The sequence below is a fragment of the Psammomys obesus genome, unplaced genomic scaffold (assembly GCF_907164565.1).
Source record: "Psammomys obesus unplaced genomic scaffold, mPsaObe1.curated_primary_1811, whole genome shotgun sequence".
Classification (NCBI taxonomy): domain Eukaryota; kingdom Metazoa; phylum Chordata; class Mammalia; order Rodentia; family Muridae; genus Psammomys; species Psammomys obesus.
Genome location: NW_026590859.1, coordinates 3,278,978 through 3,303,800, shown reverse-complemented (window position 1 = coordinate 3,303,800; position 24,823 = coordinate 3,278,978). Strand labels below are relative to the sequence as shown.

At 41.5% G+C, this 24,823-nt stretch overlaps 1 protein-coding gene across 1 annotated transcript in view; it reads right to left on the bottom strand.

Moving 5' to 3' along the window:
• The window catches only part of Dtl (denticleless E3 ubiquitin protein ligase homolog), a 35,137-nt gene that overhangs the window by 6,041 nt on the left and 4,273 nt on the right, over positions 1–24,823 (bottom strand). Inside the window, exons 4-13 of the mRNA XM_055609190.1 lie at positions 24,737–24,798; positions 24,534–24,654; positions 23,511–23,576; positions 21,946–22,058; positions 18,379–18,452; positions 17,042–17,145; positions 16,709–16,813; positions 12,510–12,622; positions 6,802–6,891; positions 3,826–3,961 (exon numbers count right to left, since the gene is read on the bottom strand). Coding sequence (XP_055465165.1) covers positions 3,826–3,961; positions 6,802–6,891; positions 12,510–12,622; positions 16,709–16,813; positions 17,042–17,145; positions 18,379–18,452; positions 21,946–22,058; positions 23,511–23,576; positions 24,534–24,654; positions 24,737–24,798 — 984 coding nt within the window. The remainder of the gene's footprint in view (positions 1–3,825; positions 3,962–6,801; positions 6,892–12,509; positions 12,623–16,708; positions 16,814–17,041; positions 17,146–18,378; positions 18,453–21,945; positions 22,059–23,510; positions 23,577–24,533; positions 24,655–24,736; positions 24,799–24,823) is intronic.

The following is a 24,823-nucleotide window of genomic DNA, read 5'->3' as shown; positions in this document are numbered from 1 at the left end:
CACACACACACACACACACACACACACACACACACACACACACACACCAGACAGCATCTTGTGGGAACTGGTTTGTCCTTTATCATATGCACAAACTCAGGTTGTCAGGCTTGGCGGTAAGCTACTTTACCCACTAAGGCTTCTTGAGAGCTTAATACAGGAATTGTATAAACACTTTTCCGTCAACTCTTTACCTTAAGCAAGTGCTGAGACTTGTCTAAAGTGAATTCGCCCTCCCATTATAAATCATAGCTGGAATTTCACTGTCTGGTCACTGCCACCACACATCTGCTCCTGAACCGGAATGTGGTCATGATGGCAAGAAGAGAGCAGCGGTCATTGGCTGCTCAGTTCAGGCTGACAGTCACTTCCTCCATTTAAATAGCCTGCGCGTGTAGGACACAGGCTTTAGGACTCGTATAGGAAATCCTAAAACAGTGCATGCCTAGCAACATACCAAGTTGCTAGATGAGGCTTTTGGGTAAAGGAAAGATGGGGTAAAGAATAGTTACGTTTTTGACACTCAAAAACCACACTCTGCAAGTGTCTTCTAAAGAGCCTGAAATTGGAAAGCTGGGGAAAGACTGAAAGATGGCTCAGTGGTTAAGAAACTGGGTAATTCAATGTCTTCAAGCTGTTAATCTGGGGTCAAAGAGAAGGATTTGTGAACATTAAAGATTAGCAAAACTTTGGGCAAATTAAATTTTTGTTTTTAATTAGTAACTAATTACAAAACTATGAAGCCTTTCAGCAAAGAACCCCAACTCTTTATGAAAGAGCCCTACTCAACATTCTCATGCCATGTGTGTGCCATACTTGCCCATGTGGTTATTATTAACACATGCAAAGGCATAGGCATAACAGTTTAAAGCCCCAAGCGGGCACTAGTACATCAACCGTGCTGACACATCCTGCACCCTCTCCTCTGTGACTCTTTCAGGACGCAGGTGCACCGCCCTCACGGCGTGCCACAACACGCCTATACACCCAATGACCCACTGTTTTCCATCACCCACAAAAGCCAGTCTTCAATGGACCACGTAGGAAGTCTGGTCACAGTTCTGAGCTGTTCTAAAGCCTTTTTCTTTTTTCCCTTTCTCTCTCTCTCTCTCTCTCTCTCTCTCTCTCTCTGTCTCTCTCTCTGGTGAGAGAGATCAAACCCAGGGCTGCGTGTAACCCCAAAGAGACAAAGACTCTAGCATGCACGGGGCCACAGCCCTATTCTAAAATCGAGTTAGTTCTTTTCAAGAATTCTACAGCACGTGACTATTCAACCGGTCGCTTCTTTCTAGGCAAGGGATAGTCACTTGGCCCCAACCTTTCTGTCTTCTGCATGCTGCTTAGGCCCTGCAATAGGAGACTACTCACTGCTCTTCTCCACAGGGTGGGAGCTGTTTCACCTGTCTCCGTTTATGTGCATTTTTGGCCCCTTCCTTGCTAGGCAAAAATCCCAATGTTTCAAGAATCTGTTAACACTAACCCCATATTCAGACTCTTTTCCCAAAACAGCTCTGTTCTCACAGAAGATGAGGCTTCTCAGAACCCTTCACTAATACAGCCAGGAGCAATGTTTACAGTACAGTTACTACAAAGGGGACTGAGGATTTAGTGTTTGGTAAGAACACTGTTAACGTGAAATTTCACGGCTGCTAATGATAGGGCGATAGACATATTAGGAGACTAACAATAATTATCCTGCTGTCTAATCAGATGACAACAAACACTTGAGCTTGAACAAGTAAGAGCTCATTATGTTTGCAATTAGAATAATCATCCTGTCATTCAATGCCCAGACCAGAGCGTCTCAATCTTGGCTGCATAACAGATTTACCTAGACCTTTATGAAAATACAAGCAGCTGACCTCCATGCAAGGCTTACAAAATCCACGAGTAGCAAAGTCTAAAGTTTCCAAAAGCTCTACAGGTAGTTCTGGTGCCTAGCCAAGACCGAGAGCCTCTGGACTCAACAATGCTGTGAGATCTCCAAAGTCAAAGAACAGTAGAGCAAGTGCTGGCTAGAAAAAGTAGGTCAAAGGGAAGAAGGCTATGCCTTGCAGTTAGTGTTAAGAAAGCTTAAGAGAACCTACTTGAACCCAGGGCAGAAATAAATTAAAACTGGAAAAGCAGACGAACACAATTCTCAAAAATTGGCAGTGTGGTCAGTAGCTCTGGAAACTGGCTTACAGGTCAAATGGCAAGCACGTCCCCCAGGCCGGGCTGTCCCTTTGCAGTGCCATTTGGAGTAATGCTAGCATCACCTAAGGATGGAGAGATCACCCCACTCCAAGGCTGGCCTCACTGGAGCTTCATTTGCTGTGTTGGGTGCTAAAGGAGATGTCGCTGCACATTCTCTCCCCATCGCTCTACGACTGGCCTGAAAGCACTTGAGCACTGGCTCTAAACTTTACACTAGGAACCTCCATCAACTCTCATTTGAAAAAAAGGATAAAATAGCAAATTCCGCCGCATTTAACACTGTTTTCTCCGGAACTGTCCTCCTTTCCTTCACAATAAAACCCTTAACAAAGTGGTAGCACCAATGTTTCATGTCTCCCCCACTGCTGTGATGGACCAGCTAGGCCACCATCACTCCATTGTCGTTGTTCATAAGCTACAAACAGCCCGTCAAAGGCCTCCTGTGTACAGTGGAGTCATCTGGTCAAACTCCGGCCTACCATTTCCTTTGTTCACTCTGCTGGGCCTCCTGTACCTGCCCAGACAGCGCCCTGCAATAGCCTGTGGTGTTTTCCTTCCTCTAGAAACACTGGTGTTCAGAAGCTCAGGCACTTGCTCTATTTGCTCTTCTATCTACAGCTCTTTTCACTTACCTCATAATTAACCCCAAATTTACGACCCCTATTCTAAGTTGCAGACTCAAATAGCTAACTGCTTCCTTGACACCTCCCTTTGGATGTAAGATAATGTCACACCACACCAAAATCAAACTCTAGCTCCCTCCCCAAATCAACAGGGATTCCTATTTCAGTTAAGGCAATCATATCCTATAGCGCCCAGTAAAAAACCTGAAATCGATCCTTAAAATCCCCCTTAGACCCTACCTGTGATCCTTTCGTATACTCTGTGGGCTTTCTTATAAATATACTCAGAATTAGAGTTTAAAATTTGTTAAATAGATCCTTTTTTATTTTGCTTTTTGTTTTTTTGAGACAAGGTTAGGCTGGCGTCAAACTCCCCCTCTTCCTGATTGTTGAGATACAAGCACATGGCACCCACAGGCCTTGATGACTTCGGTCATTCTCCACTGCCTCCTTCTAGCTGTTTCTCAACAGCGGCAGTGCTAGAGGCTCCTCCTGCACATTAGCCTTCTGGAGGCAGAGAGAACACGCCAGGTACTCTCCCTGCTGCAGTGCCTCATCTTCGCCATGCTATCTGCCTGTATAGTAGTCTTCTAAACACTCACACGGCTCACCATGTCTTCACTTACCTAGGTCAGTGAGGCCTCTCTATCACACAACATTTGACAGCAGTTTCCAGTCTTCTCTTCCGCTATGCTAAGCACCTCCTGTTACTTACTGCCACTCACAAGATCTGTTTATATCTGAGATTTGAGTCTTCTGTTCATTGGTAAACAAAACTAAGAGTAACACAGCACATGACAGTCCATAAATATTTATTGACAGAATTCATTATTGTGCCTTTCAGAGATGGCAAACAAAGTTGTGATCAATTTCTCTTTGAGAAATGCCAAGATGGTGCCTTTCTTTAAAAATATTACAAACAAGAGCAAATCGAGCCTCCCATAGAACACAGCAGGACTCAACTAATGAAACAACAAAAACCTTGGAAAAAGCATGCTGTCCTTACCTGGGCCAGCCTTTGCCTCTTTTTTCCTCTGAGAGGTCCAGCCCACTATGGAATGTTTGTCAACCCCTGGTCTGTCCTCTAGGCCTCTATTCAAGCGCCAGATTCTCAGTGTGTTGTCATCAGAGCAGGTAGCAATCTAGGAACCAGATGAGAATGACGAAAACAAAATAAGAGGTGGATGAGCCCTAAGGGCTCATGAACAGCGGCTTGTTTTTTTTTTGCTAAAACACACCAACACTGATATTTTAAAGAGCACCTACTTTCATACCTTCTTTTAGATCATTTTTTCTACATTTCTGATGACAGAATGTGTTTTCTGAGAAACGTGTTACCAGTGACTCGTTTTTGAAGGTGTTTTGCCTGCATGCACACGTGTGCCGCAGAGAGCAGAAAGGAGTGACAGAGCCTATGGGGTGCAGTTAGAGATGGTTGCAAGCCGTCTGTGTGTGCTGGGAAGCACATCTGAGTCCTCCGTCTTCCATCACACCATTCTCACTAACCTACAGACACAGATCTGTAATTACAGGCTCATCTCCTTTTCATTTCTAAAGGAGACGGACAACTCACACATTTGACACTTTTTACATAACTATTAATTATGTAATTAAAATTCCCCTTTATTCTCCTTCTGCGAAATGATGGAGCAATACCTATCACTATTCTATTTCTACAAGTTTCTTCTAAATGCTACATGCTTTATCTTACTACTAAAACGAGAACGTTTCCCAGATCAGACTTAGCCTGTGACTCCAGGAGGCCATGACAATCACAAAGCCATTCCTTGGAGATGCTTTTTCAGATAGGTAAAGGAGCATTCTGGAAAAACAAAAAAGCTCACTAGGCTGAAAGAAGTTAAAAATAACCTTTGCCCCTTTAAAAATATCTGACCATTCCCGATCTTGGTCCCCAGCCTTTTATGGCAGAGAAAGGCAGCTTGAAGAGCTGGAGGCCAATGGCCACTGATGCCAGATCTGTTCCCTAGCACTTGTTTATACAATTTCTCTATTTCAGTCACTAAACAGAAAGAAAAAAAGAACACACGTTAAGTCGTGGCCCCCAAGAGACTGGCAACTTTTTCCTTCCCTTACTGGGAGGCCAAAAGAAGACACAAATTTTACTCAACGAAAAATGTTGGGAACTCCACAACTGCTCTATAGTGACAGTAATTATATTTATAGGCACCTATTATACATATGCTCCTTCACATTCTCGATCTTATTAAAAACCCTTGAAAGCCAAGCACGGTGCTGCACACCAGTAAGACTAGCACTAGGAAGCTAGGGCAGGAAGACACTGAGTTCAAAGCTTCGAGCTACACAACAGCAAAATAATCTTACAAAAACAACCCCCTTCCACCTGAATAAAGAAAATACAAAAACCCTATTATCTTGGGACTTTTTTTTTGTCCAAAAAACATGAAATGAGAAAAAGCAGAATTTAAACCAAGCCTCCTCCTATTCTACAATTTAGAGCTTAAAAAGAAAAACTCAACCTCATTAATTCTAAGCCTCTGACAAAATTATTTTGAAGAAGTTTAAAAAGAAGTGATCAGTAATGAGTTCAGTGAATCTTTTCTCATAGGAAATGATAGCTGGAAAAAGTAGGTACAATCAACTGACTAGTAAAAGTGGCTCATCTTAGTTATGTTCACGATAGCCCATACGCAAAGCAGACACTTCATGAGAAATTACATGGAATCTTGGAGAAAACGTCACCAGGATGACAACTGTAGCAATAGTTTAAGAAAGGTCTGTATGGGCAAGGAACAACGCCTTAACGTGCATGCAAGTGTCACAGCGAAGGCTGCCCCTGTGGATGCTTGTAAAAAGATCTCTCGTGAAGCTAAGAAATGTAATACGGGTATACAAACCAACCAACCCTAGGAAAAATCCACAGCAGTTCTGAAATGCTAACAGGATGCCAACACCACGAGTAGACTAGAGATAAGTTTCTGGAAGACTAGAAAGTTCCAGTGAGGAACAAGAGAAGCCACAAAGATTCCTATGTATAAACATAGCTTCTGTTTCTGGTCTTCTTACATTTTAAGCGGTGTGGCTACAGTATTCTGACCCAATTCTTGTAGTTTAGCCACAGGTAACTTGCCCTGTTAAAACTTGACAGTAACCACTGTCATTACATGTGAACACTGTGGCGAACAGCCAGACGTCACTGTTAATTTCCATTTTGTTGGGTTGTTGTGACTCTCACATCTTCATGTAGTGCTCTGAACTTTGGAGGATTTTGTTATGTGTGAGTAGGGCATATATGGGCACACTGAAGCCACAGGAAAAAGACGGGGTATGCTTTTCTACAGCTCCCCTCCTAATCTCCTGAGGCGGGCCTCCCCTAAGCCAGAAGCTCACAATCCCTCCTGCGGGCAGCCCAGCGGGTTGTCGGGTTTCTGGCATGCCAACAGGGCTACAGGAAAGCACAGTACCTGAGCTTCCCAGTTGCTGCTGGAGAAATCTCATGATTGCATAGCAAGCACTCTTATGCACTGAGCCTTGGCATTATGCACTGGCTTTAAAATTTTTTACCTATTTATTTTTAATTGTGTGTTTGTCTCTGAGCTTGTGAGAGCAGGTACACATGAGGCCAGATGCACTGGATGACCCTGAAGCTGGAGTTACAGGTGCCTACGAGCCACCTGAAGTTAGGGTGGATTCTGAGAACCAAACTTAGGCCCTCTTTAAGAACAGTATTTGCTCTTAACCACTGGGCCACCTCTCTAGACCTTCACTTCAGATTCTAAGATGACAAAAAAGAACCCAACTTTACTCCTTTAGTATATAATGATTTCTCACATTGGTGAGAAAAGCAGGGGAAAGTGTGTGTGTATGAAAATGTGCAATACACTTTCTGGATTGTTTTAAATGTCTGAACATAAAAAGACTGTCATTTTCAAACAAACCTTAGAAAACTGTATAAACTTAGAATCTACTTTTTAGAATCGGTTATGGAGATTCGGCCACAAACCTTGGTGAAGTCCGATGGACACCAGCACACGGATGTAACCTCTTGAGAATGACCCAGGAGCACAGTAGGAGGATGCCAGGGCATGGAAACCTGTCCAAACCAAAGAACAAGTCGGCAGATCAGTGTTAGGTCCCCCACTGAGGCTGGAACCTCCTTAACTACATCACAGGGCTTCAGGGTGGTTAACAAAGACAGAGCTATCTTAAGTTCAATAGTCAAAGTCAAGACTAAGTTCAAGCTGCAGGAGAGCTCTTATTTCAGTTAAAATGCAATGCTAATTTTAATTCATTCTACTAAAGCCATTGAGCTTTCTGGGTAGAAGTTCAGTTCCAGACACAGCTCTTCAATCCAGTCCTGCCTTACACAGCATGGACACGCTCAGATCTTCTACGGTCAGCCACTTCCAGGAACAGCAGGTACCTGAAAAGGGCAACCAGCTCTTTTACGGTAAGGGGAAAGGTTTTAAAAAGCAAGACAAGTTGACTGTGACCAAAATCCAAAGTATTGTCCTTTCATTTTGAATTGGATAACCTCCAATTTAAAGGGAGACATATAAGCTATAATTTACACTTTTTCATTCAAGCTTTTCAGTTAATCTGTTTGAAAAAATATATATACAATTTCCAGTAATTCCAGCACATTTTAACAAATCTGTAACGAATTAAGAGAGTTCGGACTGTGAAGTGCTGTGCATATCACTAAGATTTTAATTTTCCCATCACCGGAGGCTTCCAGTGGCAGGCGTTTGAGAGCACTGCACACACAATTTTTTCCAGAGCTATCAATATCCTTTACAGCTCACAAGAACCAAGCACAATAAACAGTACAAGCTCACACTGCTATTATTAGTCCATCTATTTGAAAATATGCAGCTTGGTGAACCCATTCTCTATTTTCCTGAGGCTCTGAATCATGGATCATTTGCATGAAGTGCAGGCAACTTTGGAAAGACTATCTGTGATAATGACTAAGTCTGCTTAACAGAGTCTTTGGATTACAGCTAAGAGACTGGTTCGTGAGGTTATCTAAGTCAATCATTACCACTCTTATCTCTGCTACAAGGCAAATGCACAATGATTAAAATGGCAAAAACAAAGAACAATGCCTAATTTGCCTTGTTAAAGTTTACTGTATTAACAGCTAAGGTGGCTTTCCCCAATCTACATAGGCTGTATTGCCTATCCCTATAAGCCACAGACTATGCCATTCTTTCACAGGAAAACACACTTCAGAAAGAACTTTAAAATTAGATGGTTTCTTACTGTCCCCGCTGTCAGGAACTCTCCTTCCTTTCTGTTTGTGATGAACCTAGTGCACTAAGTTTCTGTTTCCCCAGTACTCAGATGAAAGGAAGAGGAAATCCTCACATCCTTGTGAGCATTTCTGGTAAAGCATTTCTTCCTGTCAGTCTATCACCGCCCATTTCTTAGTTCTTGTAACACAGTAACTAGGAGCACCTAACCTTATACATAAAATATTAAAGTTTTAAGATAAACCAAGTACTTGCCAACAGAATGTACCCAGTTCTGTACTTTTCTATAGCTCTCAAAGAAAAACAACCTTCATAAAAACTCAGACAGTAGCGATATCGAAGTAGAGGCTATGGCTAATAGCCAAACTTTGGGCAGAGTACAGGAAATCTTAGGAAAGAAGGGGGAGATAGAAAGACCTCGAAGGGACAGGAGCTCCAAAAGGAGAGCAACAGAGCCATAAAAGTTGAGCCGCGGGGGCCCTGAAGAGAATGATACCCCAACCAAGGACAATGCATGGAGAGTACCTAAAACCCTGTCTCAGATGTAGCCCATAGACTCAGTCTTTAAGTGGGTTCCCTACTAAGGGGAGCAGGGACTTTCTCTGGTATTAGCTCAGTGACTGGCTCTTTCAGCACCTCGCCCCGGGAGCCACGACAGTCCACAGAAGAAGACAATGCAGCCAGTCCTGATGAGACCTGATAGGCTAGGATCAGAGGGAAGGGGAGGAGGACCTCCCCTATCAGTGGACTAGGGGAGGGGCATAGGGGAAGAAGAGGGAGGGAGGGAGGGAGGGTTTGGGAGGAGACAAGGGAGGGGGCCACAGCTGGGAATCATATTGAAGAAAAAAGAAACTGTAATAAATGGTGATAATCAAACAACAACAACAAAACCTTAGACAATACAGACTCAGTAGCAACAATAATAGAGTCCACATTTATTCACTGAATTCATAAATCAGGTACTTCATATAGCAGCAAAATATAGGTGGAAGGTACCTCAAAAAATTCACAGGCGTAATTAAATATCATGATCTACTAACTCTATTCTTTGGTATATACTGGGAAACTTAAAGTATAAAAATAGTGATAGCACAGTTTTAACAGAGTAAAAAAATTCCGATCATTTCAAATGGCCATCAATTGGCAAGCAGATAAAATATATGGTTTGCCTATTAAATGGAAGTCTTCAGCCTTAGGAAGGAGTGAGGTAATATGCAACATGCCTAAACCTGGAAAATATACTAAATGAAAGCCATGTACAAAATGCCACCTATTATGTTATACTATTTATATGGAATGTCTCAATTAGGCAAAAATCCATAGAGAAAATACCGTGTCTAAGAAGAGAGATGTCCTAGTGTGACATCCAGAATGTCGACGGTGGACAAGGCCACATAACCCTGATCACACTGAACTGTAGACTTTATTCTTCAGTGAAGCTGGGGAACCAACCAGGGCTCCCACATGCTCAGCAAGTGCTGGAACACCGCACTCACCACACTCTCGACTTCTAAGTACATCGCTTTACTTTCTCGTAAATACTGAGTCTTGTTCGGCCCAGCTCACCTTAAACTTGAGACCCTCTTGTGTCTAATTCCTAGGTGCTGTAATTTCAGGTGTGCACAATTATACCCCTGACTCCTAAATTCTGTTTTAATAAGAAGAGGAAGAGACAGAAGCCAACTGTTTGTAAGTTTTTTTTCTTAAGATTTATTTATTACATATGCAATGTTCTATCTGCATGTACACACACACCAGAAGAGGGCACTAGTTCTCACAATATATGGTTGTGAGCCACCATGTGGTTGCTGGGAATTGAACTCAGGACCTCTGGAAGAACAGCCAGTGCTCTTAACCTCAGCCATGTCTCCAGCCAGCCCTGCTGATAAGGGCTTTTTTTTTTGGGGGGGGGTGGGGGGAAGACTTTGACAAAAAGTGCTTTTGACTGCTCAAGACTATCTTAAGGTACAAGTTGTACTCTGACTATTTTAAATAGGATTATTTTTTTCTCATGAAACTCAGACGGCTTTGAATTTACTTTCATTCCAGTAAGTTTTAACATCAATTCATTATAAAAAACCACTGCCATAATTATTTGATTTCATTTTTTAAAAGCTTCCCTTGAGTATGACAGAAACTATTAAAAAAATAAATAAAAAAGAACCTAAACACTTTGGGGCAGTCAAGACAGAAAACTGTCCTCTTTTAATATACCTTTTATAGAATGTTTAAGACAAAAGCAATCTCAAAGTTGAATTTATGAGGCAGCTCTTAGGGCAAATTGCTCTACCCTCATTAAAGCACTTTGAGTACTTAAGCATACAAAAAAAGCCATCAGCACTTTTCCTCAAAAAAAAAAAAAAAAAAAAAATCTCCTTACTCTGCCCAATTGGAAACCAAATCTAATCTTTATTTTTGCCATGAGATCATTTACACTTCCTAAAGTGTCAGGCTCAGTGTTCCGCCAGTCAGCGGTAGAATGGCCATGCCAAATCAGTTTATTTATAACCACTTCAATACTATTCAGTGGCTGTATCTGAAACAGACGGAGGAAGAGGGGTGGAATGAAGGGTAGGAAATTAAAAAGCAGAGTGCTCAATGTTTGTATTTTTAGAATGTTTGGCCTTAGTATCAGATACTACATTTCCCTTTTAATGAGGAATAAGGATTCTACAAAAGGCCATTCTCTTGTGCCCGAAGATATAAAACTCCTTTCTTCTGTTCTTTCCTCATGCAAGGGCTTTAGCACAGAACAGATTCACTGTGAAAGCAAAAGCTAACCCTGGAGAAGCAGCAGCAGAGTTAAAACCACTGCAGTGACCAAGGCTCTCAGCTTACATGGACTCCTGTCTAAACTCCTCCTCCCTGTAATAACGGAAAAGAGAAACTGAGCCATCTCACTGGACAAATTCAATTTTAGGAGCAGCAAACCTGCCAAGATCTCAAATATCAGGGCCTGTACACTGAGCTATGTGCAGACAGGCAGGAGAACGTCCTGTCTGAACCATGTCATTCAGTGGTGACGCGGAACCAAGCCTGGCAATCTGTGTATGTGGTGGTCACAAATGAGATTTCTAAGGATGGGCCAGAACCCCACCAAGTCCACAGTGTGCAGCCCCTCGAGTCTCATTGACCAAATACAACATTTTAAAAGGAGCCTGCACCAGAAAAAATTTTAAGAACGGGCAAGAAAATGTATTATATATATATTTAGTTACATATACAATTATATATATTTATAATTAAATAACTCATTTAAATGGCTTAAGAATGGTTGGTAGATATGTATTTTTACATCAATATTGCAATATTTGTCATGGCCTTGGCCATTCTGTTACTTGATATGTCTAATTTCAGTTGGTGTTTTTCTTTCAAGAAAGAAACCTCAAATGGCACAGACTTGTGGAATTAATAAAATTCTGTAACTAAGTTGGGAGTTAAAAGGAGAGAAATAAATCTAGTGAGATAGTGAGGGAAGGAGAAACAGAAAACACAAAGAGCAAAACTTTGAAACTCAAATATTTAAAGGTAAGAGGGAAGCACTTCTCTCAACAATAAACAGAGACACTTAAAACTCCAGGAAGAGTGCAGAAAGCAGGGGAGGCCGCTGTTTGAGATGGGAGTCTCTGGCTGGAGAGGTAGCTCAGAGGTTAAGAGCACTGGCTGTTTTTCCAGAGGTACTGAGTTCAATTCCCAGCAACAACATGGTGGCTCACAACCAACTGTAACGAGATCTGGTGTCCGCTGGTGTGTAAGTACACATGCAGGCAAAACATTGCATACGTAATAAAAAAAATAAAAAAGGTGAGACTCTCAAGTGTACATTCATAAGGAAACTTTCATTAAACCTCCAATGAGCAAAGAAACACCCACATTAACATAAGCGCCTCGGCTAGAATGGCAGCCCCACCTGTGACCACTGAGGAGACTGACAAAAAGCTGTCTGTGGGTAACATGTCATTTTTGCAATTCCAGGTACGAGAATTATTCTTTTGCACTTCCTCTAGGACATCTTTCCATTAACGCCACTTAGGTTTCTTGGCTTACAGCAGTTGTTTTAGAATATGGATATATAAATGTGGTCTTTAAGAAGCATACATTTCCTTAATAAGCAGTAATGGACATCTATAAAATGACAGTGTGGGATCAGAAGGGCTGACACGCATGGAAGGGGCTGACAATATGGAGCAGAATGGGCAGTGTGCATAATTTTCAAGAAGCAAGACTGTTGAAGGCTCTGACTTTTCAGAATTCTTCACCTCCATGTCCTGAAGGAGGACACAGAATGCCCCATCCCCAACTTTTTGGTGCATTTTATAGTGCTAGCCATAAAATGAAATGGCTAGCAAGCAGCGACCTTTCAAACATTCAATGCAAGAAGTCATCCGTGTGCTTGCACTAAACAGACCTCCGACTGGGCCACAGCCTTCTGTCTGCACGGGATTTGACAACTCACCTTCCAAATGTAGGCAGCCTCATCACTTGAGCCACTCATTAGAAACTGGTCATCTGGACTAAGACTTGACTTTACGTAAAAGGTAGAGTTCTGGTGTCCATTGAAGATAGCCACTGCCAGAGGAGAAAACCAAATTACTTGGCTCCTATCATTTCCATTATTTCAATAGATGCAAATGACACAACACACAAGTGTTACTACAGGGAGCTAAACACTAAAAACAGAACAAAACACAACCTAAAATTAAGTCATGTATTAGACTCAATCTACTGAAATCAACATAAATTATTTGGTATGGAACTAAATGTCACACGACAATGTCATGAAAAGAAATGCAAGAGGCCTAGTTCTATAGTACATACAGACTGTGCCTAAATACTTATCTATCCTCTAGGAGGATTTTCTCCATTGGTAATCGTCTTACCACTGATGGTGAGCTTCTTGAGGGCATCTCACTTTTTTGTAGACCTTAGTACTTTATGTATATAGCATTCTGCCTGCGTGTATGCCTGCACGCCAAAAGAGAGCACCAGATCTCACTATAGATGGCTGTGAGAAAACCATGTGGTTCCTGGGAACTGAACTCAGGACCTCTGAAGAGCAAATAGTGTTCTTAACCTCTGAGCCGTCTCTCCAGTGCCCCACTCCCGCTTTTTTTTTTTTTTTTTTAATTCAACTGTTTTAACAGGCAGAATGATAGATGGACCCAGAGGGATATAATGTATGTTCATCTGTAAACCACTAGTTAGCATTAGGTTTCTCACCATCCACGGTCAAAGACACTACTAGAAAATTTAAAGGAGAAAGTTTAATTACCAGAGAATTTAAAGATAAAGCAGGAAATAAAGCCAGAACAAAACATTTGAATGCTTAACAGACGAAGAGGCAGGAGCAAGAATTTTAATGGCTTTTGGTAAGGAAGTGCTCACAGAAATTCCTTCCATTTTTAGAACAGAAAAAACTGTATTTATACATTTAAAACAAAACCAAAACATGGTTCTGAAGAGATGGCTCAGAGTTAAGAGCACCGACTGCTCTTCCAGAAGACCCTATTTAATTCCCAGTACTCACATGATGCTTATAATTGTCCACAGCTGGGATGTACTTACGGACACAATACCCATACACATTAAAAAGAACAAACACCTTATATATCAAGTGTTCTCCGTGTCTGTCAGAGATTCTTAATAGAAAAAAAAGTGAAGCTCAGCACAAGTCAACGTAGATATGTTATAAACTCATTATGATAGTCTGGAGGTGGCAGCACAGGACCCTAGCGCTCGAGGCAGAGGCAGGTAATCTGAGTTTTAGGCCAGCAGGGTCTACAGAGTCCCAGGACAGCCAGGATACAGAAAAACCCTGTCATCTTGAAAAACCAAAACCAATAAAACCAACAACAAAAACCCCTTACTGTGATAAAAACCCATGTAATAGTCTCCTTCATTTTGAGCACTGCTCCAAACTGAATTAATTACTCGTCTTCTGCATGAACTATGGATATAAAGTTATAAACTCACCTTCCCACTAACCCTGTTTTATTGCCCTCTGCTGGTCTAGGAAAAGCTAGTATAAAATACTGCAAATGATTCAAATATGGCAAAAACTCTAATACCCAATAGCAGCTTTCATTATAATGAACTCTCATTTATCATTGTTCTGAGATGAAGAGTCTCACTATGCAGCCTAAAGCAGCCTTGAACTTCTGATCTTCCCGCTTCAGTGTCTGAAACACTGGAATTGTAAGCGTGTGCTACTATGCCTGGCTTCAGCTTAGCTTTTCTATGCCCCTGAAATGGGGGCATGGGATATAACTATCACTTACTACATTATAATACCGTGACTTTAAAAAGAAACAAAATCAACCAAACAACAACAACAAAACACCAAAAGGCTTGTCCTTTCCAAAGTCTTGAAAAGGCAAGGAATTACCAGGCACAGACACACACACTCTCATACTCTTCCTCTCTTTTATTTTTTGAGACAGGATCTCTTTATTATGTAACCCTGGCCATCCTCAAACTCAGAGATCCACCTACCTCTGCCACCTGAGTGCTGGGACTAAAACCATGCGCCACCACACCAGGCTAGTATTCTTAAAACAAATCTATCCATGAGAACAATTTTAAAAGGGCAGGAAAAGGGTATTAAATTATTAGTAAGTGCTTAATGGCAGACTGGCAAACAAAACTCAAGACCCTTTGGTGCTACATTATAGGAAAACAAACATAAAATAGAATAGGCCTGCTAATGAACCAGGATTAGATTTTTTATCTGTGTGTGTGCACTGTGTAACATTATGTGTGCGCCTTGTGCACTGTATAACATTACGTGGAGGCCGGAGGGCGAAGACATCAGGTGTCTTCTTCATTATTCTACCTCCAAATCTACAGACAAGTTTCTCCCTGAGCCTGAGGTTCAGCAAATCCACAAGACTAGCTGGCCAACAAGCCCCAGAACTCTCCCATCTCTGCTGGCCCAGCAGAGACTACAGGTCTGTGCTGCACAAGCGCACACTCAGGTCCTCATGTATGCATGGCGAGCACTTTGCCACCTGAGCCATCTTTCCAGGCCATACAGCGGTTCCTCCACCACTCCCTTTTGGTGGTACTGAGGATTCAACCTAGGACTTGGTGCACACCAGGCAAGCCCTCTACCACAAAGCTAGATTCCCTACCTGATTTTGTCTTTTGAAGAAAGATTTGAAAGGTCATACCAATTATGGTACTGCCACAGATCACATAATCCACAAGATGGCTGGGGAAAAATATTTGGAAATTTTTCTAAGCGCACACTCAAAATGACCCAAATCCACAGTGTTTCAAAATTTCTTGTTTATCAGCACATTTGGGAACCAAGTAGCTCTGGAATTGGGATGTAGAATTTCTCTGGTCTTCCTGGACTTACTTTGTAGAGCAGGCTGGCCTTGAGCTCATAAAGATCCGCCCACCTCTGCCTCCCAGAGGCTGGGATTACAGGTGTGTGCCACCACATCCAGCTTTTTCTTTTTGGTTTTTTGAGAAAGGGTTTCTCTGTGTAACAGAGCCCTGGCTGTCCTGGACTCATTTTGTAGAGTGAGCTGGCCTCAAACCTAAGAGATCTGCCTGCCTCTGCCTCTGGAGTTCTGGGATTAAAGATGTGCACCACCAGGCCCAGCTGAATTCAAAGACCTTTAACCAAACTAAATTTGAGGAAGAAACTATGGTACTAGTACATATATAGACTGCTTAAATACAGATTACCTTAAAATAATGCAATCCCCAATTCCCTACAGTGTGCTTTAGAAATATGGCTTTCTTTTAAAAATATTTTCTACTCTTAAGTATCAGATATCAGACTCTATTTTTATATTCCTTTAAAAAAAATATGTATTCATTTTATGTGAGTGTTTCCCCTGTCTATCTGTATACCATGTGCAGGCCTGGTATCCTACACTGAGGCCAGCAGAGAGCACCTGATCCCTGGGACCCAGAGCTAAGACAGATGTGACCTGCCTTGTGTGTGCTGGGAACTGAGCCTGGCTCCTCTGAAAGGGCAGCAAGTGCTCTCAACTGCTGAGCCGTCTCTCTAGCTCCCCACCCCCTAATTTTATATTCTTGAGGGAAAGAGAAAAGAAAAAAAGGTAAGTTCAGGAAGAAACATCTCAGGAGACAAATGGTTTCGTTCAATACTGAGAAGGTGAAAATTATCAGGGAAGCCTAAAAAACCCAATCCTCTATTTTAACAGGATCGAAGTTGAGTTTTCTGTTCTCTTTCTCTGAAAGCTAGAGATACTCAGTGGTTTATAGCAGAGGATCCAGGTTTGATTCTCAGCACCCATTTGGTGGCTTACGACCATCTGTAACTCTAGTTTCAGGGAATCTAATACCCTTCCAGTGTCCAGATACCAGGCATGCACTCAACACACATACATGCAAGACATATAAAACAAGTAAATCTTAAAAAAATTAAAGATAACCTTCAACATAAGCCAAAATGCCTGGTTTTGGGAGACTCACTATTATACAAAGTAGGAGTCTGCTTGGCTGTGAAATGGTCACAGGAACATACACTCATGAAAATAGCATAGGAACTAAAAAGATGGCAGAGTCCTCATGTGGCTAATACTTATTTTAGGAAAACCACTACTGAATTATCATTAACAGAAGATCAAGTACTACTTCGCAGTAAGGGTATGTGAACAAATAATAAAGAATTCTTACCCGGAGAAGCCTTCAAGCCAGTCATGTTGAACATATAGATGTTGTCATCTGTGCAGTTAGCAAACAAAGCAGAGCCAGTGGAGTCCAAGACCAAACTTGAGTACCCTGGGACAAGTTAACAGGACGTCACCGAGGTTAAAGTGTGGGGAAAAAACAGTTCATGCCATTCTGTTTCAAAATATATAGAAATCAAACTATGTTGAGATTTTGTCCTTACAACCCCCCCCCCCACACCAAATCTGCTGAAATTAGCCTGGTATTAAATTTTTTTTTCTTTTTAAAAGAATTTTATATTTCATGCCCCCAAACCCTCCAAACAAAGCCAAGGCTTACCTAGTTTTCGAGTGCTGGTACCTGGGTACAGGAAGGACTTGGATGCTATGGGTTCTTGTCGATAGGCAGTATAATTCTTTCGTAAATCCCATACCTTGATTATCCTAAAAACCAAGACAAGCATTTTATAAACTGTCCAGACCAGTGGTTCTCAACTTCCCTACTGATATGACCCTTTAATACAGTTCCTCATGTTGTGGTGATTCCCAACCATAAAATTATTTTCACTGTTACTTAACTGTCATTTTGCCACTATTATGAATTGTAATGTAAAGATCTGAAATGCAGAAGTCTTAGGTGACTCCTAGAGGGTTCCTGACCGATGGGCTGAGGACTGCCAGTCTCTCCTCTGGCACACTGTGGACATCTCCCTGGGAACTCATTTAATCACTTCATACCACTGTTTCCAGTGTCAAGATCATAGTTCATACAAACGGAAACAGGTGTGACCTGACCCAGTGGTGAGTCCCTGGCACTTACTCCAGGGCAGGGGGAAAAGGAAGATGGAGTTAGATGCTGATAGTCACTGTTCCATTGTTCTTCTAGGAAAAACACTTCCTATGCCTGTAACACTCTGCATATATCCCCTGAAACACAGGGTGCACCCCTCATGCTTTATTTCTATACATAACTCCTTAACTAAACACATTTTCCTGTGAAAGGGGGAAATGTTTTTCATTTCAACTATTGGAATAATTGTCTTAAACCTTCTACGGTGTTAGTAACCTTAAACTACACATGTATCACTTTAGAAATAGATGGAAAACTTTCAGTTATTCACAAACATAGCACTAACTCTTAGGTAACTTCCCCATTCCTGCTTGAGAACTTGGCTCACACTTAAGGATTCTAATTAATACACACAGGAAACAATAGAAATCCTAATGAGTAAGATATTGTTCAAGTTAAAAACTTGAACAGTGAATTGCATTTGGAAATGAAATAGGCAAAGAGGTACACTTTAGGAGTCCCTATACATAAACAATATTTTTTTTACAGCTTTCTGCAGAGAAAGGAACAAATGAACAGCGGCACAGACTTACTTGGCCATGAGAATTTAGACCAATCACAGACGGCATGTACATAGAGACATATAGGCTGGACTGGTAGAAGGCAAGCAAGCTGTCCAACCCACAGCAGCAAACGCTGCTCCTGTGTGCTAGAGACAGCACACGATCACCTCAATTATGTTTATTTTCCAGTGTGATCTGTAAACTTCTTTCCAGCTACAGCACCCACTATGTCTAAAGGCACATTCATATTTATTTAATGGGACTAGGTTCTAGTGCAGCTCACAAAGGCACTGAGGAAAAAGCGGAAGAAATAAAGTCTTTTACCCATCCACGGCTCCTGCTGAGACTAATGTATTCTCATCCTGAAAGAGGACCACAGTAACACTCTGCTGGGAATCCTAATAGCACAAGAAAGAAAAAAGAAGGAAATTCTGTTTTGGGAACCACAGCCTTCAGGAGTAGAGAACAAGGTACTTAAAACTCGCTTTTCTGAAGCTGCTGTGAGATTGTGTGTTCTAAAAAAATGCCAGGAAGCTTCACTGACAATACTTCAATATTGTAAGGCAGTCATATCTGTCTGCTAAATAAGACCCAAAGTATAATACCAACAGACATGCTAACACAGAAGAGGGAACTCTCACAGGGCCTTACACAACAAATTGTAAGCAATATAAGGAATGCTGAGAGCAGGAGGGTGCCCTGCACCCAGTTATCCAATACCATGCAGTCAGCCCTGAAATCATACACACTAAACAAACAGAACATGTATTTACATATTTAGACATGTATGTACGTGTGTATGCAACAATAACGAAGACAAAGAAGCCCCAATTCTGAGAGAGAAAGGGAGGGGTAAGAGGCAGGAGTAAAGGAAAGGGGGAAAAGAACGTATTTTAAAATGTAGGCAGGGCACGGTGGCATATGCTTTTAATCCTAGATGTCAGAGACAAAGGCAGGTAGATCTCTGTGAGTCCAAGGCCAGCCTGTTCTATATAATAAGTTCCAGGTCAGCTAGGACTATGCAGAGACCCTGTCTCAAATAAAGTAAAATAAAATAAAACCAACCAATCAACCAACATAACCCATACAAAAATAAAACAAAACAAAACCAAAGCAAAAACTTTCCCTACATTAGTATGATGGTTCAGTGGGTAGGGACACCTGCTGTCAAACCTGAAGAGCTGAGTTCAGTGTTTAGAATGCACATGGCAGGACAGAACTAGGCTCCCATAAGCTGTCCTCTGACCTCTCTATGCATGCCATTTGTGTATGTGTGTGCCATGGACATATATGTGAGGTCAGAGGACAACCTGCCAGCGTCAATTCTCTGCTTCCACTCTGTGGGTTCCAGGACCAACCTCAGGGCATCAGGAATAACAAAAACTTCCTTTACCCAACTGAGCCATGCTACTGGTCTCCTCAATTTTTTCCAAGTAATTCTAGATACGTTACTAAGGAAGTAGCCTTAACATTACTGGTAATATGTGAACACTATCTTAGCAAGATAGCTCAGAAGATAAAAATGCACCCATAGTGCAAGCTTGACAGCCTGAGGTTGATCACAAGAGACCAAGGTGGAGGAGAACGGCTTCTGAAAGTTGTCCTGTTTCCTACAAATGCACACCAACGTGAGCACACTTAAATAAACAGGAATAAACTCCCTACTAATGAGATGCACAGCATGGAAAGCTGACCCCTCCTGTGTCTGAGTCACCAGAAAATGCTGCTGCAATTTCAGTTCCAGGTGCAGAAAAGGCACTGGTTAGCGGAGCTTTAGCTCCTATGTGCTACCACCTCACAAGCTCTCTTGGAATCTGATGAAATTTGACATTCTGATATCATCTGGTCTCCACAGACCACTGTTTCTATTCACGTCTGTAGAGTTGGACTGAAGAATGCCACCTTCAGTCACAGCAGTTTGTGTGTGTGTGGGGGGGTCTTATAAGCTGATCTTGACTCCCCACATGCCTGAAGCTGCCCTCTCTGCTGTAAGAAACATTTGCCCACTTCCCACAAGCACAAGACCACCAGCTCCTGAGTGACTGTGAGTCACCCTCATTAGTTCACCCAAGGGAAATGGGAACATTGAGGTACCCCAAAGCACAGAGCTGCTGCTTATCCTCAAAAATTGGGGAAAAAGATCAGAGCTACACACTCCGCAGGAAGCAAGAGTGCCACGAGAGGCTAAAACAAGGCGCCACGGGCACCTGAGGGCGGGTCTGAGGTCTGTGGCTGAAGCAATACAATGTTTGCCAGCCTTGTTAGTTCTGAAGGCTCCCATTTTTCTACAAGACCAAAGAATTCCTCTCTCCTATTGAGATAAAAATTTTAAAGTGTGACGGCCTTTTCATTTTCTTCGGGTTCATTAAGCTCTGAACCCATTCTTCAAGACTGGGAAGATTTTGCAGAAAAACAAAAAAATTCAAGCTCATTTTTATTTTTTTAACTGTTGGTTTAAAGCAGTGGTTCAACCTTCCTAATGCTGTGACTCTTTAATACAGTTTCGCATGTTGAGGTGACCACAACCATAAAATTATTTTCATTGTTACTTCATAACTGTAATTTTGCTACTGTTATGAATCATAATGTAAGTAGCTGATATGCAGGATGTCTGAGATGTAACCCTCACAAGGGTCACAACCCACAGGCTTAGAACCGCTTAATGGATGTATGTGCTTTTACTCCACAGCAACTACTGTGCCCCAAAGACCAGTGCTCCTTCATCTTCTGAACATATTTCTTTTTTTTTTTTTTTCAAGACAGGGTTTCTCTGTGTAGCCTTGGCTGTCCTGGAACTCACTCTGTAGACCAGGCTGGCCTCAAACTCTAAGATCCTCCTGCCTGTCTCCTGAGTGCTGGGATTAAAGGCATGCACCATGGCCTGAATATATTTCTATCACTGAATATCACTTGCTCCTTTTCCTAAGTCCACATGACTCCGAGGTCTTGGTGTAGATCTACAGTGTGTGGGACTTAGGAGCTGGCCTGCCAATAGTGTTCCTGTTTACTAATCTTCTAGTCTTGAAGAATGTGGATACAGAGCTTAATGACTGTGAATGCCTCGATGTTACTCTAAAAAACAAGTCACAATAGAGAAAAATCCAGCACATCTAAAAATGTATTACAAATGCAATACAACTCAGCACCATGTTTACAATAAGTTGATCAAAACATCTAGATGAAAATAACTAAAGCCCCTCTCATCTTTAGATTACCTGCTTATTTTTATTAAAAATAACATGGTGCATGTTTCAAAGCATTAAAAAAATTGTACGGTGCTGGAGAGGGGGCTCAGAGGTTAAGAGTACTGTCTGCTCTTAGAGGTCCTGAGTTAAATTTCCAGCAACCACATGACTCACAACCATCTATAATGGGAACTACTGCCCTCTTCTGGTATGAATGCATACACGCAGGCAGAACGCTGTATACATAATAAATAAATTTTTAAAAATGTACATCTTTTCTATAGCTACCATGAAGCTAAGGATTCCTTTCCCATAAGCAAAACTGTCACTTGGAGTTCAACATGCTTCTTCAAAGTGCTTAGAAATTGTTATGGATGATGCTCAGAGGCTGAATCTTTGCCATGTTCCCTATGCAACCCACTGGAGTCTGAGGACCCCTGCAACGGTATCAAATAAGCTATAAACAATCAATACCAAAGACATCAAGAGTTGCATCCATCTCTATGGCCAACAAAGTCCTCAGCAGACTCGATTCTCTCCTACTGCTGACACCCACCAACGCCAGGTAGAGTGGAACATGCCTGCAGCCTCAACAGTAGAAACAACATGTATGCCAGGCCAGCCGAAGCTTGCGGAGAGCTAGGTCAAAAACAAGCAAACACAACAACACAACCCTATTCACATTTGTACTTCTCTAAAGCCTTACCACAGAAGGAGCGAGTCCTCTTGAATTTTGTTTCTTCTTAGGTTTTGAAGGTGTTTGCTTGTCTGCAGTATTGTGAGCTCCACTGATTTGATTCACCTGTCTGTAAAATCCATCTGCAAAGTTCCAAGGAAACTGGTTTTAGTGTTTCCAGATTTCAAGCTGAACGTAACATTTAAACATTTGTACATAGGACCTCAAAATTATGTGACTTGACTAACTAGTAAAAGATAAGTTATTACAAACAAACACCCAAATGGAGGACTCAGTAGTTAAAGGTGCTTTTTGCCAAGCCTGATGACCTGAGTTCGATTATCCTGACTCACATGTTCAAGTAAGAATGGATGCCGGTAAGTTGTCCTCTGATATTCACATGTGTGCTGTGGCATGTGAATACAATGAATAAAAAAATAAAATAACAATAGAAACCCCTCAAGAACCAGTTTATCTCCCATGGTGAACTCTTAACATTCAAAAAGAAAGAAATACAGATACATTTCTATAGTAGTTTTATTCATAATGGCTAGAACTTGGAAGCAACCAAGGTACCCTTCAAGAGGTGAATGGATACAATGTGGTATATTTTGACAACAGAATATTATTCTGTGCTAAAAAGAAATGAGTTAGGAGATGACTCCAATTATGAAAATTTGGAAAGCCACAGAGGCAGTTAAAAAAAAAAAAAAAAAAAAAAAGTGGTGGCAAGGCTTAATGAGGAAGCAGATAGGAGCCCCAGAGCAGACATATTTTAGTGCAATGAAACTGCTCTATGTCTTACAATGGCAGACATAGCATCTATTTGTCAATATCCATTGCATGTGTAACATGAAGAAGAAACCCTAATGGGAATTATGGACTTGAATAACCAGTGTCAACGAACACTTGCCACGTTGGTGCTGAGAAATGCACCAACGGAATGTCGGGTGCTGCTGGGAGGCTGTGTGCGTAGGTGGTGAGCACACATGCAACTCTGCTCTCTAATGTGGCTAGGAAACTAAAAGTGCTCCACAAACTAGTTTAATATTTTAAAATCAATACATAAATTAGTGGTTAAAAAAAAAAAAAATCAATGACCACCTGCCTTAATAGCACCACGGTGAAATACAATTTATCTGATTCTTTAAAAGACAGTATTTGTGTTTTCAGTGTGAAGGGAGAGGGAGGAATATGTATCCTATGGTGCCAGAGCACAGAGGTCAGAGGACAACGTAAGGGAGCTTGCTCTCTCCACGCTCCTTTATTTGATGAGCCATCTTGCCAGCCCCAAGAAAGAAAAATTAATAAAACAATACCTAAGGCAAACTTCTATTCAGTGAACCTATGCATTAGTAGTTTAGTTCTATCAATAATTTATGTAAATAAAATATTTCAGAGATATGAGATTAAAAACATGAATTAATAGCTTTGTAATAATCATTACCTTGAGAATTGAGCAATGTGCAAAAATGTAGGATTGTGGACACAAGTGCCCCCTGCTGGTATCATATGAAATCACAAATATTTTCACTTTATTTTTAGTATCTTATTTTATTAAGCATAGGGTGATCTCACTTTATTAGCTAGCTTACCTTTTTTGTTACACCTGGTGTCCCAGATCATGATGTTGCCATCTCGCCCACCTGTACAAAATACAGCTGTGGGAAGTTAATCAAAATGTTAGCAAAACTAGTCAAAGACACATCTCCATTTAAACTTCCCAGAGAACGCATTCCCTGAGAGCACTCAATTTGACAGTAGAAATTATGGTAATAAAATGATAACCAGGCAATTGTTAACACACAGAAGAGCTTACCATCTTAAGTAACATATACTATTCTACATGCTTTTACACATCCTCTCAAAATTTCCTGTCAGTCTAGTAGGCAAGCTCCACTCTTCCTGTTTTACAGTTGAGAAACGGGCAGAGAAAAGGTAAGTAGCAGGTAAAAGCTCTATCTCTGAGCACGGAGGAGGGTACTGGGATTGAGGGGAACACAGACCTGCCGCTTACTTGTAATGTTATTTTTAGGTAAACGTGAAAGTGGGTATATAGCCTCCGTGGCACAGCACTCACCCAGTGCACAAAAGGGCACTGCAAAATACGCACATCTTAAAAAAAAATCTAAAAAAATTCTGCTTCCTATATGGAAGAGCGAGCAATTAACAAATTGATTCAACTATAATAGTTATAGCACCAAACAACTACGTGAAAGCTTTGTGGATACTGAATAAAAACACAATTTTGTAGGAGCCAACAACTAAATCAAGAGATTAGACTGCAGCAAACGAGTCACAAGGTGACTAAATGAATAGAAAAACCTGTCACCTTCCTTTTGAGACAGAGAAAGCTTGGGGTGGAGAGGAGCTGTGTGAGCAGAAGAGCTAGAGAGAACCTTCGGATGACACTGACTGGGGTTAGTTAACATAGTGACTTGATAGAGCCACTGTCCTGTATTAATTATTGCACAGCTCTGAGTAAACTAAACACTGTTTGAACGTTTACCCCCTGTGCACCAGCCAGGTAACGACATTTAAAAGGCAAAGACAGAAACAAATATGGCACTGTGTCTCCCTACCATTAAGGAGAGAAAGTGCCGTGAACTCCAACCTACCTTTTTGGAACTTGGAAAAAGCTACGGACTTGAGGCTGCACTGGTGGCCTTTGCACGTTCCCATCAGCTCACCAGCTTTTACATCCCAAAATCTGGCTGTTTGATCACCTGCTGCTGTAACCTTCCAAGAATAACACAGTAAGATTTAAGAAAGAAGCCTGTATAAGCATCGACCCAGACCTAATAACATGGAAGCCACTTACGAGTTTAAGTTCACCAGGGACCCAGGCCAGGTCAAAGACAGCATTCCAATGTGCCATCCACTCTAAACAAAGAAAACGTAAATGTGA